This window comes from Heteronotia binoei, chromosome 3, assembly GCF_032191835.1.
Source record: "Heteronotia binoei isolate CCM8104 ecotype False Entrance Well chromosome 3, APGP_CSIRO_Hbin_v1, whole genome shotgun sequence".
Taxonomy (NCBI): Eukaryota; Metazoa; Chordata; class Lepidosauria; order Squamata; family Gekkonidae; genus Heteronotia; species Heteronotia binoei.
This window is the reverse complement of record NC_083225.1, coordinates 188,253,590-188,277,531: the sequence shown is the minus strand read 5'-3', so window position 1 is coordinate 188,277,531 and position 23,942 is coordinate 188,253,590. Positions and strand designations below refer to the sequence as shown.

Genomic DNA, 23,942 nt, shown 5'->3' with positions numbered 1-23,942 from the left:
CACCTAAAACTGGCAAGACAGCAAGTGAACGCTCCCACCTCACCCAAGCTTTTCTCAGCAAAACGGAGTCGAGTTCTCAAGTCAAGTTCTCAGATGTACATTGCCAGCACTTCTGACAGTTCCGATACCGTGAAGCTGATGGGCCCCAAGAGGTTTGCAACCAGCTCCATCGACTTTGCAACTGCTGGTTGAAGCCGGAGAGGCACTCTAAGAAGCAGATCCTGGACCTGGTGATCCTGGAGCAGTTCCTGGCCCTCCTGCCCATGGAAATACAGGGCTGGGTCAGAGGATGTGAGCCGGAGACCAGTTCTGAGGCATTGGCCTTGGCCAAAGGTTTCCTCCTGAGTCAGGCGGAGGAGAAGAGGCAGGCAGAACAGGTGAGGGGATTTCCTCCAGATGTGTCCAATTCAAGCAACAATATTTGATCTTAAAGTTTCCCTGAGAGATATTTGTCAAGATGTTAATCATCCAAATGGGAGATTTAACAGCTTCCTTCAGCGGCCTCTTCTGCCAGAGAATTTCTTATCCTTCTGTGAGCGGTTCCCAACCTTTTTGGCACCAGGTACCAGTTTTCTGGAAGACAATTTTTCCACAGACTGGGTGGGTGGGGGATGGTTTCAGAATGATACAATTGTGCACCTTATTTTGGTGTGGTGGTGAAGTGTGTGGACTCTTATCTGGAAGAGCTGGGTTTGATTCCCCACTCCTCCACTTGCAGCTGCTGGAATGGCCTTGGGTCAGCCACAGCTCTGGCAGAGGTTGTCCTTGAAAGGGCAGCTTCTGAACATAAGAACATAAGAGAAGCCATGTTGGATCAGGCCAATGGTCCATCCAGTCCAACACTCTGTGTCACATAAGAACATAAGAGAAGCCATGTTGGATCAGGCCAATGGCCCATCCAGTCCAACACTCTGTGTCACATAAGAACATAAGAGAAGCCATGTTGGATCAGGCCAATGGCCCATTCAGTCCAACACTCTGTGTCACATAAGAACATAAGAGAAGCCATGTTGGATCAGGCCATTGGCCCATCCAGTCCAGCACTCTGTGTCACATAAGAACATAAGAGAAGCCATGTTGGATCAGGCCAATGGCCCATCCAGTCCAACACTCTGTGTCACATAAGAACATAAGAGAACCCATCTTGGATCAGGCCAATGGCCCATTCAGTCCAACACTCTGTGTCACATAAGAACATAAGAGAAGCCATGTTGGATCAGGCCATTGGCCCATCCAGTCCAACACTCTGTGTCACATAAGAACATAAGAGAAGCCATGTTGGATCAGGCCAGTGGCCCATCCAGTCCAACACTCTGTGTCACATAAGAACATCAGCGAAGCCATGTTGGATCAGGCCAATGGCCCATCCAGTCCAACACTCTGTGTCACATAAGAACATCAGAGAAGCCATGTTGGATCAGGCCAATGGCCCATCCAGTCCAACACTCTGTGTCACATAGGAACATCAGAGAAGCCATGTTGGATCAGGCCAATGGCCCATCCAGTCCAACACCCCTGCCTGATTTAAACATTATAAGAGGAAACACAATCAATCAAGTCAGATTTTGCCCACGCCTTTCCACGGTGTTGGTAGACCTGTCCTCCAGAGAACAGGTCTCTCCACCTCTTTCCACTCTATTGGTAGATCTGTCTGTACTGAGCTTTAGAAAACACACCAACACTTGGGAAGGTGGGGAACTCTTGTCGTCTACTTTATTTTTTATTTATTTATCTTTAGTGAACTATAACAATCAGAATTGTGGGTCAAGTATAACCGAGGAGGAGCAATCACTGTTAGAACCCTGCCTAACCTAACAAACAGGAATAATAGAATAATTAACAGGCATTCTCACATTCTGAGATGTTACTGTTTTATGGTTTCCCACGCTAATGCAACCCAGACCAAAGGTTTTCTGAATTTGTTAATTTTACTATTCAGCTATTGGTTTTTAACTTTGTACCACTTGGCATTCCAAACCCCACCAGCTATATGTGGCTCTGCTTACTGTACCTCATTCCTCGTCTGAAGAAGTGTGCATGCACACGAAAGCTTACGTTCTGAATAAAACTGAGTTGGTCTTAGAGATGCGATCGACTCCTATTTTGTTCTACTAACAAACAGGAAGTTGCTTAAAGGTTATCAACCTGCGCAAACTACTTATTTAAATATTTCTAGCCCACTTTTCCCTTCAAGGCAGCTAACAAATTATACCTAAGAGCATACCAAGGTGTGTAAAAAATTATTCCCCCCCCCCCGCCGCTCCATTGTAGCCTGTGAGGACCATTATTATCAATGGCCCCAAACATAAAGAGAAGCCATGTTGGATCAGGCCAGTGGCCCATCCAGTCCAACACTCTTGTGTCACATAAGAACATAAGAGAAGCCATGTTGGATCAGGCCAATGGCCCATCCATTCCAACACTCTGTGTCATATAAGAACATAAGAGAAGCCATGTTGGATCAGGCCAATGGCCCATCCATTCCAACACTCTGTGTCATATAAGAACATAAGAGAAGCCATGTTGGATCAGGCCAGTGGCCCATCCAGTCCAACACTCTGTGTGACATAAGAACAGCAGAGAAGCCATGTTGGATCAGGCCAGTGGCCCATCCAGTCCAACACTCTGTGTCACATAAGAACATCAGAGAAGCCATGTTGGATCAGACCAGTGGCCCATCCAGTCCAGCACTCTGTGTCACATAAGAACATAAGAGAAGCCATGTTGGATCGGGCCAATAGCCCATCCAGTCCAACACTCTGTGTCACATAAGAACATCAGAGAAGCCATGTTGGATCAGGCCAATGGCCCCTCCAGTCCAACACTCTGTGTCACATAAGAACATCAGTGAAGCCATGTTGGATCAGGCCAATGGCCCCTCCAGTCCAACACTCTGTGTCACATAAGAACATCAGTGAAGCCATGTTGGATCAGGCCAATGGCCCATCCAGTCCAACACTCTGTGTCACATAAGAACAGATAAGAGAGCTCTGGCTGACCCCAGGCCATTCCAGCAGCTGCAAGTGGAGGAGTGGGGAATCAAACCCGGTTCTCCCAGATAAGAGTCCGCACACTTAAGCACTACACCAAACTGGAGCATGGAAAAGTTTTTAATGCTTCCTCTTTCACCTTCTGGCTTAGGAGGGCACAGTGTCTTAGAGTCCACCCTCCAAAGCAGCCATATTCTCCAGGGGAGCTGATCTCTGCTAGCTGGAGATCAGTTGTCAAAGCAGGAGATCTCCAGTCCCCACCTGGAGGCTGGCAACCGTAGCTGGCTGCTGGGCCCACTGTAGCTTTTGGCCTCAACGCCAGGGCCACCTTCCCCCCCAACATTGCTGCCCCCTGACTGTCTCCATTGACAAGTTCCTGTGTGCCCACAGTAGCTAGCATGCAGAGGTACACTGCTTCTGGCTTTGGAGATCCCATTTAATGATCAGTAGTAGATCAGGGAAGGGAGAACATTTGCAGGTCATGTAGCTTGGTTGCCGTCAGGGTTTTGTTTTTTTTTAGTAGAAAAAGCCCATCAGGAACTCATTTGCCTATTAGGCCACACACCCCTGACACCACCATTGTGTAGGGTTGCCAAGTCTAATTTAAGATATATCTGGGGACTTTGGGGGTGGAGCCAGGAGACATTAGGGGTGGAGCCAAGATCAAGGCTGTGACAAGCATAATTGAACTCCAAAGGGAGTTCTGGCCATCACATTTAAAGGGACGGCACACCTTTTAAATGCCTTCCTTCCTTAGGAAATAATGAAGGATAGGGGCACCTTCTTTTGGCGCTCATAGAATTGGACCCCCTGGTCCAATAGTTTTGTAACTTGGGGCGTATTTTGGAGAGAGGCACTAGATGCTATACTGAAAATTTGGTGCCTCTACCTCAAAAAACAGCTCCCCCCCAGAGCCCCAGATACCCGCGGATCAATTCTCCATTATTTTCTATGGGAATAAATCTCCATAGGGAATAATAGAGTTCCCAGAAGATATTTCCCTCCCCTCCCCCCCTTTTCTGACGATCCTGAAGTGGGGGGAGGGCCTCCCAACCGGGGGATCCCCTGCCCCCATCTGGGGATTGGCAACCCTACCATTGTGTCACATGGCTTTTTGTAGAAAAAGCCCAGCCAGGCCTCATTTGAAAATTAGGCTGCACTTCCTGAGACCAAGCCAACTGAAACTGTGTTCCTGTGCATTCCTGCTCAAAGAAAGCCCTGGTCACCATCTCTCTCTCTCTCTCTCCCTTTTGATGGCATTTTAGGATGATATTCTGAGCACCTGTTTTCTCTCCCTTAGTACCAGAAAAAATCTTATCTTTCTAGGGTTGCCAATCCCCAGGTGGGGGGAGGGGATCCCCCGGTTTGGAGACCCTCCCCCTGCTTCAGGGTCATCAGAAAGTGGGGGGAGGGGAGGGAAATGTCTGCTGGGAACTCTGTTATTCCCTATGGAGATTTATTCCCATAGAAAATCATGGAGAATTGATCTGGGGCTCTGGGGGGGCTGTTTTTTTGGGGTAGTGGCATCCCAATTTTATCTCCAATGTTTAAATTTTTATATTCTGTGTATTTTTATCTGAATTTATTATGCCATTAAAGGTTTGGTATGGTATGGGTAGAGGCACCAAATTTTCAGTATAGCATCTAGTGCCTCTCCCCAAAATACCTCCCAAGTTTCAAAAAGATTGGACCAGGGGGTCCAATTCTATGAGCCCCAAAAGAAGGTGCCCCTATCCATTATTTCCTATGGAAGGAAGGAATTAAAAAGGTGTGCCATCCCTTTAAATTTGATGGCCAGAACTCCCTTTGGAGTTCAATTATGCTTGTCACAGCCTTGATCTTGGCTCCACCCCTAATGTCTCCTGGCTCCACCCCCAAAGTCCCCAGATATTTCTTAAATTGGACTTGGCAACCCTATGTCTTTCCTTTGCCGTAGATTCTGAAAGATGCTTTTGTTGCTGAAAGGATAAACTGTTTCTTAAGCCTGTGTGGAACAGCTTTTCCTACAGACAGGAAGCGGATTTTTAAAGAAGCGCATAGTGCTTCTGAGCATGTGAAGAAGGCCCCCCCCAAGTCTTTTTAATCCCCATTCTGAACTGGCCCTCTGAAAAGGAGGTGGAGGGGGAACAGGATGGCTCTCTTGAAGACTTTCGAAGGGCTGTCACGTCGAAGAGAGCAGGGAACTCTTCCTGTTGGCGGCAGAGGACTCGCAATAATGGGTCTAAATTAAGGGCAGGAAGGGACAGGCTGAATATTAGGAAAGACTTTTTTTAAAATAGTTGTTCAACAGTGGAATCATCTCCCCAGGGAAGGTGGTGGTGAGCTCCCCCTCACTGGCAGTCTTTAAGCAGCGGCTGGATGAACGCTTATGAGGGATGCTGTAGTCTAGGCTGATCCTGCATTGAGCGGGGGGTTGGACTAGATGGCCTCTATGGGCCCTTCCAAATCTGTGATTCTATGGTTTGCTATTGCCTACTTCTGAGTAACAACCCAGGACTTCCTCGATGGTGCTACATCGGAGTATGTGGCCTAATATGCAAAGGAGCTCCTGCTAGAATTCCACCCCTGCACCTTAGCAACCCAAATCTTCTATTTCTGATCAAGTTTATGGATAATGTCGCATTGTTAAGAAAATATCCCTATTACTAGAGGGGAAAGTGGGCACCTAGATATTAAGCAGAGGCTAGATGGCCATCTGACAGCAATGAAGATCCTGTGAATTTGGGGGGAGGTGTTTGTGAGTTTCCTGCATTGTGCAGGGGGTTGGACTTGATGACCCTAGAGGTCCCTTCCAACTCTGATTCTATGATTTTAAACCAATAAATATCTTCTTGAGTCAGTGGGGTATATCGCTTGGACTAGGAAGTAGAAACGGTCCTTGCGCCATGATGTGTTAGAGAGGTTTAACTCTGTTCAAATTGCCCTGTGAGCGTCTTGTTTTCTTTCTGCTTTAAAGCACCACTTGCAATGATTATTCTGTGTTTTCATTATTATTTTTATTATTACTGTTGTCAGCAATTTGAAAAAAAACAACCCCACAATGTAACCAAGAAGGTTAGGGTAAAAACAATAAATATTACTAAACACGTAGTGCTAATATAAAAATACGCTATTGTCTAATTATATATAGGCAATATTAAAACCATAATAAAACCCACATATCCTAGGTTCTGTATGTAAGAAGAAGAAGAAGATATTGGATTTATATCCCGCCCTCCACTCCGAAGAGTCTCAGAGCGGCTCACAATCTCCTTTACCTTCCTCCCCCACAACAGGCACCCTGTGAGGTAGATGAAGATATTGGATTTATATCCCGCCCTCCACTCCGAAGAGTCTCAGAGCGGCTCACAATCTCCTTTACCTTCCTCCCCCACAACAGGCACCCTGTGAGGTGGGTGGGGCTGGAGAGGGCTCTCACAGCAGCTGCCCTTTCAAGGACAACCTCTGCCAGAGCTATGGCTGACCCAAGGCCATGCTAGCAGGTGCAAGTGGAGGAGTGGGGAATCAAACCCGGTACTCCCAGATAAGAGTCTGCACACTTAACCACTACACCAAACTGGCTCTCCTATACCCAAGCACCTATACCCAATATCAGGACAAATATAAGAATATATAAATGCAGGTTAAAAGGTACAAAATGTGTGTAAACAGAAGAACCAGACGTGTTTCAGCTAAAAAGTCTTCCAGAGTGGTAATCTAAGCTGAGTTCTTTGTAAATTGCACATTTAAAAACCATCATATACAGAATGGGCCAAAAAAAACAACAGATGTCATATGTATAGAGAATACTTAATATTCTTTTTTCCTCACTCCTTCAGTTCCACAAAATATTTGACGATTGTTTAATAATTGTCAGCAATAAAAAATGAACCGTTCCTTAAGAAAAACAAACCATTTTATTAGTTCTCTGGGCTTATTACCCACTCTTAATAATATACTTGCAGGTACAAAAAGCTCTGTTTTTATAAATTACAAGTGGTTTTCAAACTACAGAAACATCAAATGGAAAAACGGAGCCCGCCGGTAGGAACTCCTTTCAATCCATCAAAGTCCGTGTTGGAAATGTGTGGATATCCTTGCTTTTCACGCAACCCTGTTCGGCTGGGCAGAAGATCCAGACCTTTGCGCGTCGGCCGCTTAAACAATTTCTTCAAAAAGTCCGTTTAAGAGACGCTCGATGAACATTGCCTCAGTGGCCCTGTGAAAAGAGTGATCAGAGAGAGGCATGAATTTCCAATAGGCCACTGCTCAAATTATGCATCATATCCATTGCTCTGATCAGCTTTTTAATTCATGCAGTCACCAGGACTTTTTTTTTGTAGCAGGAACTTCTTTGCATCTTAGGCCCCAACCCCCTGATGTAGCCAATCCTCCAAGAGCTTACAGGGCTCTTTGTACAGGGCCTACTGTAAGCTCCTGGAGGATTAGTTACATCAGGGGGTGTGGCCTGATATGCAAAGGAGCTTCTGCTAGAATTCCACCCCTGGGCCACACACCCCTGATGTAGCCAATCCTCCAAGAGCTTACAGGGCTCTTAGTTCAGGGCCTACTGTAAGCTCCAGGAGGATTGGCTACATCAGAGAGGTGTGGCCTGATATGCAAAGGGCTTCTGCTAGAATTCCACCCCTGGGCCACACACCCCTGATGTAGCCAATCCTCCAAGAGCTTACAGGGCTCTTAGTTCAGGGCCTACTGTAAGCTCCAGGAGGATTGGCTACATCAGAGAGGTGTGGCCTGATATGCAAAGGGCTTCTGCTAGAATTCCACCCCTGGGCCACACACCCCTGATGTAGCCAATCCTCCAAGATCTTACAGGGCTCTTAGTTCAGGGCCTACTGTAAGCTCCAGGAGGATTGGCTACATCGGGGGGGGGGTGTGTGGCCTAATATGCAAAGGAGTTCCTGCTACAAAAAAAAAACCCCTGATAGCAGCATAGAGTGGCCAGTTCCTGGCTGAGAAACTCCCGATCATTCAGGGATGGAACCTGGGAAGAACAGGGACTTCAGTGGGGTAGAATGCCACAGCCTACTCTCCAAAGCATCCATTTTCTCCAGGGGGAACTGATCTCCGTTGTCTGGAGATAAGCTGTAATTCCAGGGGATCCCCAGGCCCCACCTGGAGGCTGGCATCTCTATCACACACACAATCAGCAACATGGTGTGCTGCTGAGGAGAAATTTTGGTGCAGGAACAAGGGAACGCAGTGAGAGCCATACACGCATTCTCCTCACGTCCACACATTTAATTGGGAAATGGGGGCAGGGGCTGATTTGGCCAGGGGGTTCCATTTCAAGACACTCCCCCCCTCCCGATCGTCACCATATATGATAGTGGAGACAGGGGATCCCCCGGTTTGGAGGCCCTCCCCCCGCTTCAGGGTCATCAGAAAGCGGGGGGGGGGGAGGGAAATGTCTGCTGGGCACTCCATTATTCCCTATGGAGACCGATTCCAATAAGGCATAATGATCTGGAGGTATCTGGGGCTCTGGGGGGCTGTTTTTTGAGGCAGAGGTGCCAAACTTTCAGCATAGTATTCATTTATTGATTTGATTTGATTTATATCCCGCCCTCCCCACCAAAGCAGGCTTAGTGCCCCTCCCCAAAACACCCTCCAAGACACAAAGTGTTGGACTGGATGGGCCATTGGCCTGATCCAACATGGCTTCTCTTATGTTCTTAAAAGGATTGGACAAGGGGGTCCAATTCTATGAGCCCACAAAGAAGGTACCCCTATCCTTCATTATTTACAAAGGAGGGAAGGCATTTAAAAGGAGTGTGATCCCTTTCAGTTTGATGGCCAGAACTCCCTTTGGAGTTCAATGATGCTTGTCACACCCATGCTCCTGGCTCTACCCCAAAGTCTCCTGGCTCCACCCCCAAAGTCCCCAGATATTTCTTGAATTGGACTTGGCAACCCTAGCACTGGGAGGAAGGGAGGAAGGTGGGGAAGAAGCACTAAAGCCTCCTGTGGAAGACGCCAGTGTGACCATTGCTTACCTTTCCAGGCCCTCACCAGCTGAGAGACACTTCGCTGTGGTTGATCTGCCCCATGATCTGGTTGTACCTGGAGGTCAGTGCCTTGGCCCTCTCGGTGAGCCGCGCGAGCACCTGGTACAAGCCCGAGACGTGATAGAAGAAGAGTCCTTCGAGATCCGCTTCCTCTTGGGCCTCCTGCTCTTTCAGGCGGGTGGCGATGGGCGAAGCCTGGGTGGCCGCAGACAAGAGGCCTCCCTCAGCCATCTGCTTGATGGATTTGAGAAGGGTGTAGGACTCATACAGGTCTCTGTCCCCCAACTCCGCTTCCAACCTGCTGTCGTGCTCGTCCAAAGAGACCCCTCGGAGAAGGCTGGGGAACATCACCGTCTGCTCCATCTTGCGGATGGCTGAGAAGTACCCTTCCATGGCTGCTGGAGGAGGCTCTTCAGGGGTTCGAAGCTGGCTGGTTTCTGGAGGACCCAACAGGGAGGTAACAGAACCTGGCAGCTGAGAGTGCTTGGAAGTCCCAGCTTTACCAGTGGCAATTTAAGCTGCAAGACTCGAGGGGGGGTCAGCTACCGAGAAGCATGATTGGGACGGATCTGTGCCAATGAGAAGCAATCCGTTGGCCCAAACGTCCACCCTTTCCCTGCATGCTCGGAGGTCAATCATGCAACTATTTACAGATCAGAAAGCTTCTCAAAATAGGACTGAACTGTGTCCCCGTGCTGGGACTGAGCATGTCTGCGCTCTTTGGCAACCGATCAATGCTAGACAGAGCTGTGCTGAGCAAGTGAACAGGCGCTGATGCAATCGCCTAATGATTTTAAGCAAACATTTCATAAAGCCACAGGTGCGTGCCATCCATGAAGGAAAATTACAGCCTCTAACTCATGGAGACATAAGAGAGCATAAGAACACAAGAGAAGCCATGTTGGATCAGGCCAACGGCCCATCCTGTCTGTATTAATGTCCTCCAAAACATCCACTCCTGAACAGCCTTGCTGAGGTTTTGCAAATGGAGGGCCACGTCTTCCTTGACTGAACCATCTCATGCCGAGTCTTCCTCTTTTACAGTTGCCTGAAACTTCTAGCGTGATTGTCTCTTCCAGTGAGTTTTGTGTTCTCACAATGCAACCAAAGTACAACAGACCTCAGTTCGGTCGTTTTAGCTTCTATAGCGAGGGTGGCCAAACTGTAGCTCTTTCACAAAAATTGTGTGGCTCTCAAAGCCCCCACCTCCCTTTCGGCCAGCTTGGAGAAGGCATTTCTCTCTTTAAATAATTTTTCCCAGCCAAACCAGCCGGCAGCTTGGAGAATGCATTTGAAGTTAAAGTTGCTTTCTTTCCACCTCTCTCTCCCTCCCTCCTTCCTTCTCTCAAACATCTGACATTCATGTCTTGAGGCTCTCAAACATCCAGCATTTACTCGATGCGGCTCTTATGTTAAGCAAGTTTGGCCACCCCTGTTCTAGAGAGAGAGTTCAAGTTTGATTTGATCTAGAACCCTCTTATTTGTCTTTCTGGTGGTCCATGGTATCCATAAAACTCTCCTCCAACACCACATTATAAAGGAATCAACTTTCTTCCTGTGTGCTTTCTTCATTGTCCAACTTTCACTCTTGTATATTGTAATGAGGAATACTGTGGCAAAAATTATCTTGATCGCAGAGTATCAAGAGTATCAGAGTATCCCGCCCTCCACTCCGAAGAGTCTCAGAGCGGCTCACAATCTCCTTTACCTTCCTCCCCCACAACAAACATCCTGTGAGGTGGGTGGGGCTGGAGAGGGCTCTCACAGCAGCTGCCCTTTCAAGGACAACCTCTGCCAAAGCTATGGCTGACCCAAGGCCATGCTAGCAGGTGCAAGTGGAGGAGTGGGGAATCAAACCTGGTTCTCCCAGATAAGAGTCCGCACACTTAACCACTACACCAAACTTGCTCTCAAGCGACAGGGAAGATGGGGATATCGGATTCAAATTTCACTGTACCCTGAAGTTCATCTTCTGTCTTTGGGCTGGTCGCTTTCTTTCAGCCTAACTTACCTCACAGGGCTGCTGTGAAGATAAAATGGAGGATGGAAGAGTCATCTATGCTGCCCTGAGCTCTTTGGCTGAAGGCTTGACTCGATGGCTTTTTCATGGCAGTTCTTGTGTCCTTATGAATATCCTGGTTGCCTTTAAACTGAGGAACCAAGTCAATTTTTCAAGCACAGTCCTCTACCTGAAAAACAGCTGGGGAAGTTTACAGTTTCTTTATTTCTCCACAGTGGGGGCCTAGAAGAAGAAGAAGATATTGGATTTATATCCCGCCCTCCACTCCGAAGAGTCTCAGAGTGGCTCACAATCTCCTTTACCTTCCTCCCCCACAACAGACACCCTGTGAGGTGGGTGGGGCTGAGAGAGCTCTCCCAGAAGCTGTCCTTTCAAGGACAACCTCTGCCAGAGCTATGGCTGACCCAAGGCCATTTCAGCAGCTGCAAGTGGAGAAGTGGGGAATCAAACCCGGTTCTCCCAGATAAGAGTCCGCACACTTAACCACTACACCAAACTGGTTCTCTAAAAGCTTAAAATGGCTTTTAACATATTTCCCCCCATCTCCCCCCTCACAACAACAGCTAGGTTTGGCAGGCCTCCAGTATGGCAGGGAATCTACTGACAACACCCCTTGTTTCCTGCTGTTACTCCAACCAGTAGCAGGAGGGGAAAAAACCTGCTAGTGCTATGCACAGCATGATGTCACTTCTGGGGGAAATGTGGAAGTGATGTCACATCAGTCTAGGAATTGCCGGAAACTCTATGGTTTGCCATAGAGTCCCCCAGTGATTCTTAGAGTGACATGATATCACTTTCAGTTTTTCCTGGAAGTGACATCATGATGCAACAAAACCAGCACCCCATTGTATCTCCACCCTCCAAGCTCTCTGCATAGTGGGCTGGGGGAAGATGGCTGACCTAGTCGCTAGGTGATCTTTGTGGCTGAGGGTGATTTCACCCCACATAGAATCAAAGAATCATAGAGTTGGAAGGTACCTCCAGGGTCATCTAGTCCAACCCCCTGCACAATGCAGGAAACTCACAAACACCTTCCCCTAAATTCACAGGATCTTCATTGCTGTCAGATGGTCATCTAGCCTCTATTTAAAAACCTCCAAGGAAGGAGAGCTCACCACCTCCCGAGAAAGCCTGTTCCACTGAGGAATCGCTCTAATGGTAAGGAGGTTCTTCCTAATGTTGAGCCGGAAACTCTTTTGATTTAATTTTAACCCATTGGTTTGGGTCCTACCTTTTGGGGCCACAGAAAACAATTCCACACCATCCTCTATATAACAGCCCTTCAAGTGCTTGAAGATGGTGATCCTATCACCTCTCAGCTGCCTCCTCTCCAGGCTAAACATCCCCCGGCTCCTTCAGCCTTTCCTCATAGAACTTGGTCTTCAGACCCCTCACCATCTTCGTTGTCCTTCTCTGGACCCGTTCCAGCTTGTCTATATCCTTCTTAAATTGTGGTGTCCAAAACTGAACACAGTACTCCAGATGAGGTCTTACCAGAGTAAAGCGATACCATCACATCACGTGATCTGGACATTATACTTCTGTGGATACAGCCCAAAATTGCATTTGCCTTTTTAGCCACTGCATCACATTGTTGACTCATGCTCAGCGTATGATCCACTAAGACCCCTAGATCCTTTTCGCACATACTACTGCTAAGACAAGTCTCCCCCATCCTATAACCATGCATTTGATTTTTCCTACCTAAATGCAGAACTTTACATTTATCCCTGTTAAAATTCGTTTTATTGGTTTTTTCCCAGTTTTCTACTTTGTCAAGGTCATCCTGTATCCTGTTTCTGTCATCTTCTGTGTTTGCAACCCCTTCCAATTTAGTATCATCTGCAAATTTAATAAACATTCCCTCTATTCCTTCATCCGAATCATTGATAAAGATGTTGAACAAAACAGGTCCCAGGACAGATCCCTGAGGCACTCCACTTGTCACTCCTCTCCAAGAGGATGAGGAACCATTCACAAGCACTCTTTGGGTGCCGTCTGTTAACCAATCCTGGTCCTATTTCTGGCTCTGCTGTTGGACCTCCTGATGGCATCTGTTCTTACGTCTATGACTCTGTATTCTTGGTGCATGGGGAGCAACAGTGGGAGGGCTTCTGGAATTCTGGTCTAGGTGGTGGACCTCCTGATGGCACCTGGGTTTTGGCCACTGTGTGACACAGAGTGTTGGACTGGATGGGCCATTGGCCAGATCCAACATGGTTTCCCTTATGTTCTTATGTCTGGGGCAGTGAGATTCTGCCTTCTTGGTGTTTGGGGAGTCAACAGTAGGAGGGCTTCTGGAGTTCTGGCCCCGCTGGTAGACCTCCTGATGGCACCTGGGTTTTGGCTACTGTGCGACACAGAATGTTGGACTGGATGGGCCACTGGACTGATCCAACATGGTTTCCCTTATGTTCTAATGCTCTGAGCAATGCTCCCTCTAATCTGTGGAGTCCTGTGAGCAAAAATTCTACTTTGTGAGCTATTGGCATTAAAGCTGTGAGCTACTGCACAAATTAGCTTGCTCTGGGGCCGTTTTTCCTGAGCCGAGACAAAAATGTGTGAGTCGGAGGCTAACTCAGTTTAAAGGGAACACTGGTCAGGGGCCATCCTTCCTGAGGCAAAACAAAAATGTGTGAGCTGGAGGCTAAAAATCTGTGAGGTAGCTCACACTAACTCAGCTTAGAGGGAACACTGGTCAGGGGCCATCCTTCCTGAGGCAAAACAAAAATGTGTGAGCTGGAGGCTAAAAATCTGTGAGGTAGCTCACACTAACTCAGCTTAGAGGGAACACTGGTCAGGGGCCATCCTTCCTGAGGTAAAACAAAAATGTGTGAGCTGGAGGCTAAAAATCTGTGAGGTAGCTCACACTAACTCAGCTTAGAGGGAACACTGGTCAGGGGCCATCCTTCCTGAGGCAAAACAAAAATGTGTGAGCTGGAGGCTAAAAATCTGTGAGGTAGCTCACACTAACTCAGCTTAGAGGGAACACTGGTCAGGGGCCATCCTTCCTGAGGCAAAACAAAAATGTGTGAGCTGGAGGCTAAAAATCTGTGAGGTAGCTCACACTAACTCAGCTTAGAGGGAACACTGGTCAGGGGCCATCCTTCCTGAGGTAAAACAAAAATGTGTGAGCTGGAGGCTAAAAATCTGTGAGGTAGCTCACACTAACTCAGCTTAGAGGGAACACTGGTCAGGGGCCATCCTTCCTGAGGCAAAACAAAAATGTGTGAGCTGGAGGCTAAAAATCTGTGAGCTAGCTCACGCTAATTCAGCTTAGAGGGAACGCTGCCTCTGACCATTGTATTACCCTGGGGTTCCCCTCCCTCAGGAGCTGTGTGGCAATCAGTGTGTTATACAGCTGTGTATAACAATTCTATTGGGGGGCAGCTGTAAAATGACTGGCTTCATGGGAGACACCCCTTTTATCCAGGACAGTAAAAACCAAGTGAGGAGCTCGAAAAGGATATACCTAGACTGGAACAATGTCCATCATAAATCTGTGCAAATGAGGTTTCATATGGGGGAGGGGGGAGAAAGTCTTTAATTATACACTGCCAGGGTCTCAGTTGGTGGTGACAGACCAAGGAAGAGGTCTTGGGGTTGTAGTTCGCAGCTTAATTAAAAGTCTGCTCAGTCAGACTTTCCAGCAATGCAAAGGGCGCCGTCTATGCGAAGGGTTATTAGGAAAGAGACTGGGAATCAAACAGCTAGTGTCATAACGAGTTTGTTTAAATTCGTGATCCTGGTGTCCCCTTGTGAAACTGTCTACTGTAATACCAGTGTCCTTGTGAAACAATCTACCGTTCTCAGTGCCCAAGGAGGAGAAAAGAGCAACCCAAATCGATTAGGGCAGGGGTGACCAAACTGCGGCTCGGGAGCCGGATGTGGCTCTTGAAGCCCCCACCGCCCTGTCAGCCAGCTTGGAGAAGGCATTTCTCTCTTTAAATCACTTATCCAAGCCAAGCCAGCTGGTAGCTTGGAAAATACATTTAAAGTTAAAGTTGCTTTCTTTCCACCTCTCCCCCATCTATTTTCCTTCCTTCCTTCCTTCCTTCCTTCCTTCCTTCCTTCCTTCCTTCCTTCCTTCCTTCCTTCCTTCCTTCCTTCCTTCCTTCCTTCCTTCCTACCTACCTACCTACCTACCTACATAAGAGAAGCCCTATTGGATCAGGCCATTGGCCCATCCAGTCCAACACCGTCACGTAGTGGACCAAAAAAACCTTCCTTCTTGTCTTGCAGCTCTCTAATATCTGACATTTATTCTATGTGGCTTTTATGTTAAGCAAATTTGGCTACCCTGGAACTAGGGACTGGAACGTGTTTCCTAAAAGGGAAAGACAAAAAAATGGGGATTTTAGAGCGGAGGGGTGGGGAGGAGACAAGAAAGGTATATAATGGTGTTTTTCGTTTAGAAAAAGGAGGTATGGAGCCACTCCGATAATAAGGGTTTCCTGATGAGTCTGATAAGCAGTAGCTCAGTTCGAGAGCCGGTTTGGTGTAGTTGTTAAGTGTGTGGACTCTTATCCGGGAGAACTGGGTTTGATTCCCCACTCCTCCACTTGCACCTGCTGGAATAGCCTTGGGTCAGCCACAGCTCTCATAGGAGTTGTCCTTGAAATGGCAGCTGCTGTGAGAGCCCTCTCAGACCCATCCACCTCACAGGGTGTCTGTTGTGGGGGAGGAAGATAAAGGAGATTGTGAGGCGCTCTGAGACTCTGAAATTCGGAGTGGAGGGTGGGATATAAAAATAAAGTTATTATTATTATTATTATTATTATTATTATTATTATTATTATTATTATTATTATTATTATTATTATTATTATTTATACCCAATATGAACATATGAAGCTGCCTTATACCGAATCAGACCTTTGGTCCATCAAAGTCAGTATTGTCTTCTCAGACTGGCAGAGGCTCTCCAGGGTCTCAAGCTGAGGTTTTTCACGCCTATTTTCCTGGACTCTTTTCAGTTGGAGATGCCGGGGATTGAACCTGGGACCTTCTGCTTCCCAAGCAGATGCTCTACCACTGAATCTTCTAGATTCAGGACAGAGAGTTGGAAGTGTTTCTTCACATTATGTATTTGTAAGACAACAGGCTGAAGGTCACTTGGTTCAGAGGTGCACACTTCACTCTCATGAATCAGTTAAAAGGCTCTTTATTGATATATAGAGAAGGCAAGAACAGCTCACATGCTTGTGCTGGCAAGGCAAAGAAAACTGGAGTGCCTTTGGAAGTTAAGGAGTTAAAAACCAAATAAATCCAGACTGGAAGGGCAGGAGGACTTCCTGCCTCCACCAGACAGGCGAGATTAAAAAAAAAGAAGCTTTTTTTCCTCCCCCTTTTTATCTTGGAAGGCACGAAAAGAGTTGACCCACTGGCTTCCTTTGTCTCCTCCAGCCCTGCTGTTAATTGGGATGACTCAGCAGCTCCGGCAAACTAAAAATTGGACGGTTTCTGGCAAAACTTAGGTCAATAACTTGCTTTAATCAGCTGGCTCTAAGCAAGGGGTGGCCAAATCTACTTTATGTAAGAGCCTCGTAGAATAAATGTCAGATGTTTGAGAGCCACAAGATATGAACATCAGAGGAAGGAAGGAAGGAAATCAGATGGGGGAAGAAGAGGTGGAAGAAAGCAACTTTAAATGCATTCTCCAAGCCATTAGTTGGCTTGGCTTGGCTTGGAGAAGTGATTTAAAGAGAGAAATACCTTCTCCAAGCCAACTGATGGGTGTGCAGGAGCTTTGAGAGGCTCACAATATGTGTGAAAGAGCCACATGTGGCTCCCGAGCCACAGTTTGGCCACCCCTGCTCTAAGCTGATCTCTTCCTTATGGCATGGTTAACATGCATTGCCATGAAGGTGTAGTACCAACTATTAGCTTAGGTTTTGTTCTTTAAGAGCCAGTTTGGTGTAGTGGTTAAGTGTGCGGACTCTTCTCTGGGAGAGCCGGGTTTGATTCCCCACTCCTCCACTTGCACCTGCTAGCATGGCCTTGGGTCAGCCATAGCTCTGGCAGAGGTTGTCCTTGAAAGGGCTGCTGCTGTGAGAGCCCTCTCCAGCCCCACCCACCTCACAGGGTGCCTGTTGTGGGGGAGGAAGGTAAAGGAGATTGTGAACCGCTCTGAGAATCTTCGGAGTGCCGGGCAGGATATAAATCCAATATCTTAACCTACCTCACAGGGTGTCTGTTGTGGGGGAGGAGGGTAAAGGAGATTGTAGGCCGCTCTGAGACTCTGTCCTTGAAAGGGCAGCTGCTGTGAGAGCCCTCTCAGCCCCACCCACCTCACAGGCTGTCTGTTGTGGTGGAGGAAGGTAAAGGAGATTGTGAGCCACTCTGAGACTCTTCGGAGTGGAGGGCGGGATATAAATCCAATATCTTCATCTACCTCACAGGGTGTCTGTTGTGGGGGAGGAAGGTAAAGGAGATTGTAGGCCGCTCTGGGACTCTGTTCTTGAAAGGGCAGCTGCTGTGAGAGCCCTCTCAGCCCCACCCACCTCACAGGGTGTCTGTTGTGGGGGAGGAAGGTAAAGGAGATTGTGAGCCGCTTTGTGACTCTTCAGAGTGGAGGGCGGGATATAAATCCAATATCTTCATCTACCTCACAGGGTGTCTTGTGGGGGAGGAAGGGAAAGGAGATTGTGAGCCACTCTGAGACTCTTTGGAGTGGAGGCAGGATATAAATCCAGTATCTTCATCTACCTCACAGGGTGTTTGTTGTGGGGGATGAAGGTAAAGGAGATTGTGAGCCGCTCTCTGAGATTCGTAGTGAAGGGCGGGATAAAAATCCAATATCATCATCTTCTTTATATGCAGCAGAAAGTGGTGGCAGAAATCCATGGTTGGCAGAGCCATTTCAGAGCACTCTCCCGTGGAAAAACATCCTGTAGATCTTTTCTAGAGCAGCCTTTTGGAACTTGTGCTAATTTCCTCAGTGGATACAGAATTGTTACTCATATATGGGATTTTTGAAAAATGTGATGCCTCGTTTACAGTCTGAAGACGTACTTTCCGTTCCACCACTTGAACACTCCACCAGTCCAATGTGTGGGCATGTCTAGACCAGGCCTAAGATAGCTTTTCTAAATGTTAAGGGGCAGGAGTCATTTTGTAGAAAAAGAGGTGCCAGAGCTCATAAGCACAACACATTTGAATATGCCACACGCCCCTGATATCACTGGAAGGTGTACTAAATTCTATCAGCTCAGCATCTACCTTCAAATGCTCTGGCCCATCCAGTCCAACACTCTGTGTCACATAAGAACATAAGAGAAGCCATGTTGGATCAGGCCAATGGCCCCTCCAGTCCAACACTCTGTGTCACATAACATAAGAGAAGCCATGTTGGATCAGGCCAATGGCCCCTCCAGTCCAACACTCTGTGTCACATAAGAACAGAAGAGAAGTCATGTTGTATCAGGCCAATGGCCCATCCAGTCCAACAGTCTGAGTCACATAAGAACATAAGAGTAGCCATGTTGTATCAGGCCAATGGCCCATCCAGTCCAACGCTCTGTGTCACATAAGAGAAGCCATGTTGGATCAAGCCAATGGCTCATCCAGTCCAACAGTCTGAGTCACATAAGAACATAAGAGTAGCCATGTTGTATCAGGCCAATGGCCCCTCCAGTCCAACACTCTGTGTCACATAAGAGAAGTCATGTTGGATCAGGCCAATGGCCCATCCAGTCCAACAGTCTGAGTCGCATAAGAACATAAGAGTAGCCATGTTGTATCAGGTCAATGGCCCATCCAGTCCAACGCTCTGTGTCACATAAGAGAAGCCATGTTGGATCAGGCCAATGGCCCATCCAGTCCAACACTCTGTGTCACATAAGAGCGTAAGAGAAGCCATGTTGGATCAGGCCAGTGGCCCCTCCAGTCCAACCCTGTGTCACATAAGAACATAAGAGAAGCCCTGTTGGATCAGGCCAGTGGCCCATCCAGTCCAACATTCTGTGTCACATAAGAACAAAAGAGAAGCCATGTTGGATCAGGCCAATGGCCCATCCAGTCCAACACTCTGTGTCACATAAGAACATAAGATAGGCCATGCTGGATCAGACCAATGGCTCATCCAGTCCAACGCTCTGTGTCACATAAGAACATAAGAGAGGCCATGCTGGATCAGGCCAGTGGCCCATCCAGTCCAACACTCTGTGTCACATAAGAACATAAGAGAAGCCCTGTTGGATCAGGCCAATGGCCCATCCAGTCCAACATTCTGTGTCACATAAGAACAAAAGAGAAGCCATGTTGGATCAGGCCAATGGCCCATCCAGTCCAACACTCTGTGTCACACAGTGGCCAAAAAACCCAAGTGCCATCAGGAGGTCCACCAGTGGAGCTAGAAGGTCTCCCACTGTGCCCCCCACAAGCACCAAGAATACAGAGCATCACTGCCCCAGACAGAGAGTTCCAATGATAAGCTGTGGCTAAGAGCCACTGATGGACCTCTGCTCCGTATGCTCATCCAATTCCCTCTTGAAGCTGGCTATGCTTGTAGCCACCACCACCTCCCGTGGCAGTGAATTCCATGTGTTAATCTCCCTTTGAGTGAAGAAGGACTTCGTTATAAGAACATCTACCTTAAAATGCTTATTGAATTAGAATTGTCATAAGAAAACCTTACTCCCATTCAGTGTTCCCTCTAAGCTGAGTTAGCGTGAGCTAGCTCACAGCTTTTTTAGCCTTCAGCTCACATGTTTTTGTCTTAGCTCAGGAAGGATGGCCCCAGAGCACACTAACTGATGCAGTCGCTCACACCTTTCATGCCATAGATCCCGATGGGCAGCCTTGTTGCCGGCAGCTCACAAAGTAGAATTTTTGCTCATGACTCCACAGCTTAGAGGGGCTATTGCTCCCATTATACTTTTTAAGTTACTTTCTCCTCTGTGGCCACAGAGGCATGATGAAGATTTCCATCTGTCTGCTGTATATGTTTTGGTTATTTCCCCCCTTTTTTTGTGGGGAAAAATATTAGAAAGTTTGTCAAATCTTAGAGTTCAGCAGAATCCTCATAAGGGGTTTGAACAATGGGGCCCAGAAGCAAGAATTTTTTTTTGGGGGGGGGGAGCACAAAATCTAGAGGTTCCGGAGCTCCTGCCCAAAATGAAGGCTGAATGGGACAATTTTTTTTTTTTGAGCAAAGGGCTACCTATAGGAATTAGTAATTAGACTCGATGGGCCATTGATCTGACCCAACATGGCTTCTTTTATATTCTAAAGCTCTGAGCATTGTATTACCTCCCCAGGACCTATGTGACAATGAGTGTGGTATACAGCAGGGGTCCCCAACCCCCAGGCTGTGGACCGGTCCCGGTCCATGGCCTGTTAGCAGCTGGGCAGTGGGTTGTATAATTATTTCATTACAATGTACTAAAAATAATAAGATGACACTGGATGACATTTCGAATTTCAGAGTCTCAGAGTGGCTCAAAGTCTCTTTTACCTTCCTCCCCCACAACAGACACCCTGTCAGGGTTGATTTCCCTTAGGATTCACTGATTGGATCTTCTTGCAGTCCAAGGGACTCTCAAGATTCTTCTCCAGTGAGTGCTCCCTTCTCATTTGGTGGGGCTGAGGTAGGTGGGGCTGAGAGAGCTCTCCCAGGAGCTGCCCTTTCGAGGAAAACCCTGCAAGAGCTATGGCTGACCCAAGGCCATTCCAGCAGCTGCAAGTGGAGGAGTGGGGAATCAAACCCAGTTCTCCCAGATAAGAGTCCGCACACTTAACCACCACACCAAACTAATAGAAATAAAGTGCGCAATTGTATCATTCCGAAACCATTGCCCCGCCCCCCACACCAGTCCATGGAAAAACTGTCTTCCACAAAACCGGTCCTGGGTACCAAAAAGGTTGGGGACCACTGTTATACAGCTCTGAAATTATATTGAGGGCAGCTGTAAAATGACCAGGTTCATCGATGACACCAATCATCCGTGGCACTCCTTTATCCAGGGGGTGCGGGGAAGAAAAAAAAAACCAAATGAGGAGCCCAAAAAGGATATATCCAGACTGGAACCATCTGGGGTCTGAGCCTGGGACCTTCTGCATCTCCATCATAAATCTATGCAAATGAGGTCTGATGTAACCAGAAAATGTTTCGTATAGGGTCGCCAAGTCCAATTCAAGAAATATCTGGGGACTTTGTGGGGTGAAGTCAGGAGACTTCGGGGATGGAGCCAGGAGCAAGGGTGTGACAAGCATAATTGAACTCCAAAGGTAGTTTGGGCCATCACATTTAGAAGGACTTTGTTGTTGTTCAGTCGCACAGTCGAGTCCGACTCTTTGTGACCCCACGGGCCAAGTCACGCCAGGCCCTCCTGTCTTCCACCATCCTCCGAAGTCTGCTCAAATTCGTGTTAGTTACATCAGTAACGCTGTCCAGCCATCTCCTCTTTTGCTGTCCTCTTCTTCTTTTGCCTTCTGTCTTTCCCAGCATCAGGATCTTCTCCAGCGAGTGCTCCCTTCTCATTGGGTGGCCAAAGTATTTGAGCTTCAGCTTCAGCATCTGACCTTCCAGGGAACAGTCTGGGTTGATTTCCCTTAGGACTGACTGATTGGATCTTCTTGCAGTCCAAGGGACTCTCAAGATTCTTCTCCAGGGAGTGCTCCCTTCTCATTGGGTGGCCAGAGCATTTGAGCTTCAGCTTCAGCATCTGACCTTCCAGGGAACAGTCTGGGTTGATTTCCCTTAGGACTGACTGATTTGATCTTCTTGCAGTCCAAGGGACTCTCAAGAGTCCTCTCCAGCACCACAGCTCAAAAGCATCTTAGAAGGACTACACACCTTTTAAGTGCTTTCCCTCTATTGGAAATAATGAAGGATAAGGGCACCTTTTTGGGGGGCCTATAGAATTGGACTCCTTGGTCCACACCTTTTGAAACTTGGACGGTATTTTGGGGAAAGGCACTGGATGCTATGCTGAAAGTTTGGGGCCTCTGGCTCAAAAAACAGCCCCCCAGAGTCCCAGATACCCACAGATCAATTCTCCATTATACTCTATTGGAATTGGTCTCCATAGGGAATAATGGAGGGCCCAGCAGACATTCCCCTCCCCCCGCTTTCTGATGACCCTGAAGTGGGGGGAGGGGAGGGTTGCCAAGTCCAATTCCAGAAATATCTTGGGACTTTAGGGGTGGAGCCAGTAGACACTGGGGTGGAGCTAGGAGAAAGGGTGTGACAAGCACAATTGAACTCCAAAGGGTGTTCTGTCCATCACAATTAAAGGGACCTCACAACTTTTTAAATGCCTTCCTTCCCTCCACCCTCCCCTTCTCTGATTTCACCTCAGAGGTGGAGCGGAGCGGGCGATGCCGCTGCGCTGCTGCCGCCTCTTCTCCGCTTCATCTTAGCTGCTCCTCCGAGATGGGGCGGCTCGCCACGCTCCTTGGTGCCGTTCCCCCCCTCCCCCTGCTTCCGTTTTTTTGGGGAGCGGGGGAAGAGGCTGGAAATCCTGGGGTCCCCCGCCAGGGCGGGAGGGTTGGGAAGCCTAGGGGAGGGCCTCCAAACCGGGGGATCCTCTGCCCCCCACCTGGGGATTGGCAACCCTAGTATCATATGAGGGGGGGAAACGTCTTTAAATATACACTGATGGGGTCTCAGCTGGTGTTGGCTGACCAGGGAAGAGGTCTCGGGATCGTAGTTCACAGCCTGATGAAAAGTCTGCTCAGTCTGCAACAGCAATGCAAAGGGCACGGTCTATGCAAAGGGTTATTAGGAAAGAGACCGTCAATCAAACAGCTAGTGTCATAATGAGTTTGTTTAAATTCGTGATCCTGGCGTCCCCTTGTGAAACTGTCTAATACTGGTGTCCTTGTGAAACTGTGCTAGGGTTGCCAATCCCCAGGTGGGGGCAGGGGATCCCCCAGTTTGGAGGCCCTCCTCCCGCTTCAGGATCATCAGAAAGCAGGGGGGGGGGGAGGGAAATGTCTGCTGGATGCTCCATGATTCCTTATGGAGACTGATTCCCATAGGGAATAATGGAGAATTGATTTACGGGTATCTGCAGCTCTGGGGGCCCCTGGTTTTGAGGTAGAGGCATCAGATTTTCAGCATAGCATCCAGTGCCTCTCCTCCTCCAAGTTTTAAAAAGATTGGACCAGGGGGTCCAATTCTACGAGCTCCCAAAGAAGGTGCCCCTATCCTTCATTATTTCCAGTGGAGAGAAGGCATTTAAAAGGTGTGTGGCCCCTTTAAATGTGATGGTCAGAGCTCCCTTTGGAGTTCAGTGATGCTTGTCACACCCTTGGTCCCGGCTCCACCCCCAAAGTCTCCTGGTTCCACCCCCAAAGTCCCCAGATATTTCTTGAACTGGAGTTGGCAACGCTAAACTGTCCATATTCGGGGTAGTGTACCTCTGAAAACAGGTTGCTGGATGGTTGAAGGCAGGACTGTCAAACATGCAGCCCAGGGGCCAAATCAGGCCCCCGGAGGGCTCCTCTCAGGCCCCTAAGCAACTGGCTGTCGTCTGCTTCCTTCTCCCTCTCTCTGGCTTCCTTCTGCATCTCAGCTTGCTTGGCCAGGCTTGCTCAATCGCACAGGAGCTACAGAGCAAAACCTCTGTTTTCTCCATTGGCTGAGGCTCCTCCGCCTTCTGGTCCCCTGAGGAGGGAGGGAAAGAGCCAGAGCTTCCTTCGCCCAGTTCCCTGGATCCCATGGGAGAGAAACAAAGAAAGCACCTTTAAGACCAATGACTGCTCATGTTTTAAGCATGCTCTATTTTAAGTTTAAAAAAGAATATCGTTAATCGTGTTTGTCTGTGTCCTTTAAAAAGTTCATATCTCTGCTGCCTAATCTTAAATAGGTACTCACATGGCCTGGCCCAACATGGTCCATCCCGACAAGGTCTCATTTACGTGGGAGCCGTGGCATGGGGTGGCCCACGGTTCTGATCCGGGTACCCTTTTCTTACA

At 48.0% G+C, this 23,942-nt stretch overlaps 1 protein-coding gene across 1 annotated transcript; it reads right to left on the bottom strand.

Annotated features, from left to right (window-relative positions):
- Positions 1 to 6,867: 6,867 nt before the first annotated feature.
- On the bottom strand, positions 6,868 to 9,518 carry LOC132568831 (mid1-interacting protein 1-B-like). The gene is made up of 2 exons (XM_060235013.1): positions 8,987 to 9,518; positions 6,868 to 7,188 (listed from the first exon to the last, which is right to left on the bottom strand). Exon 1 carries the CDS (start codon positions 9,389 to 9,391, stop codon positions 8,999 to 9,001), a length of 393 nt encoding a protein of 130 aa, XP_060090996.1. The 5' UTR covers positions 9,392 to 9,518; the 3' UTR covers positions 6,868 to 7,188; positions 8,987 to 8,998.
- Positions 9,519 to 23,942: the final 14,424 nt, after the last annotated feature.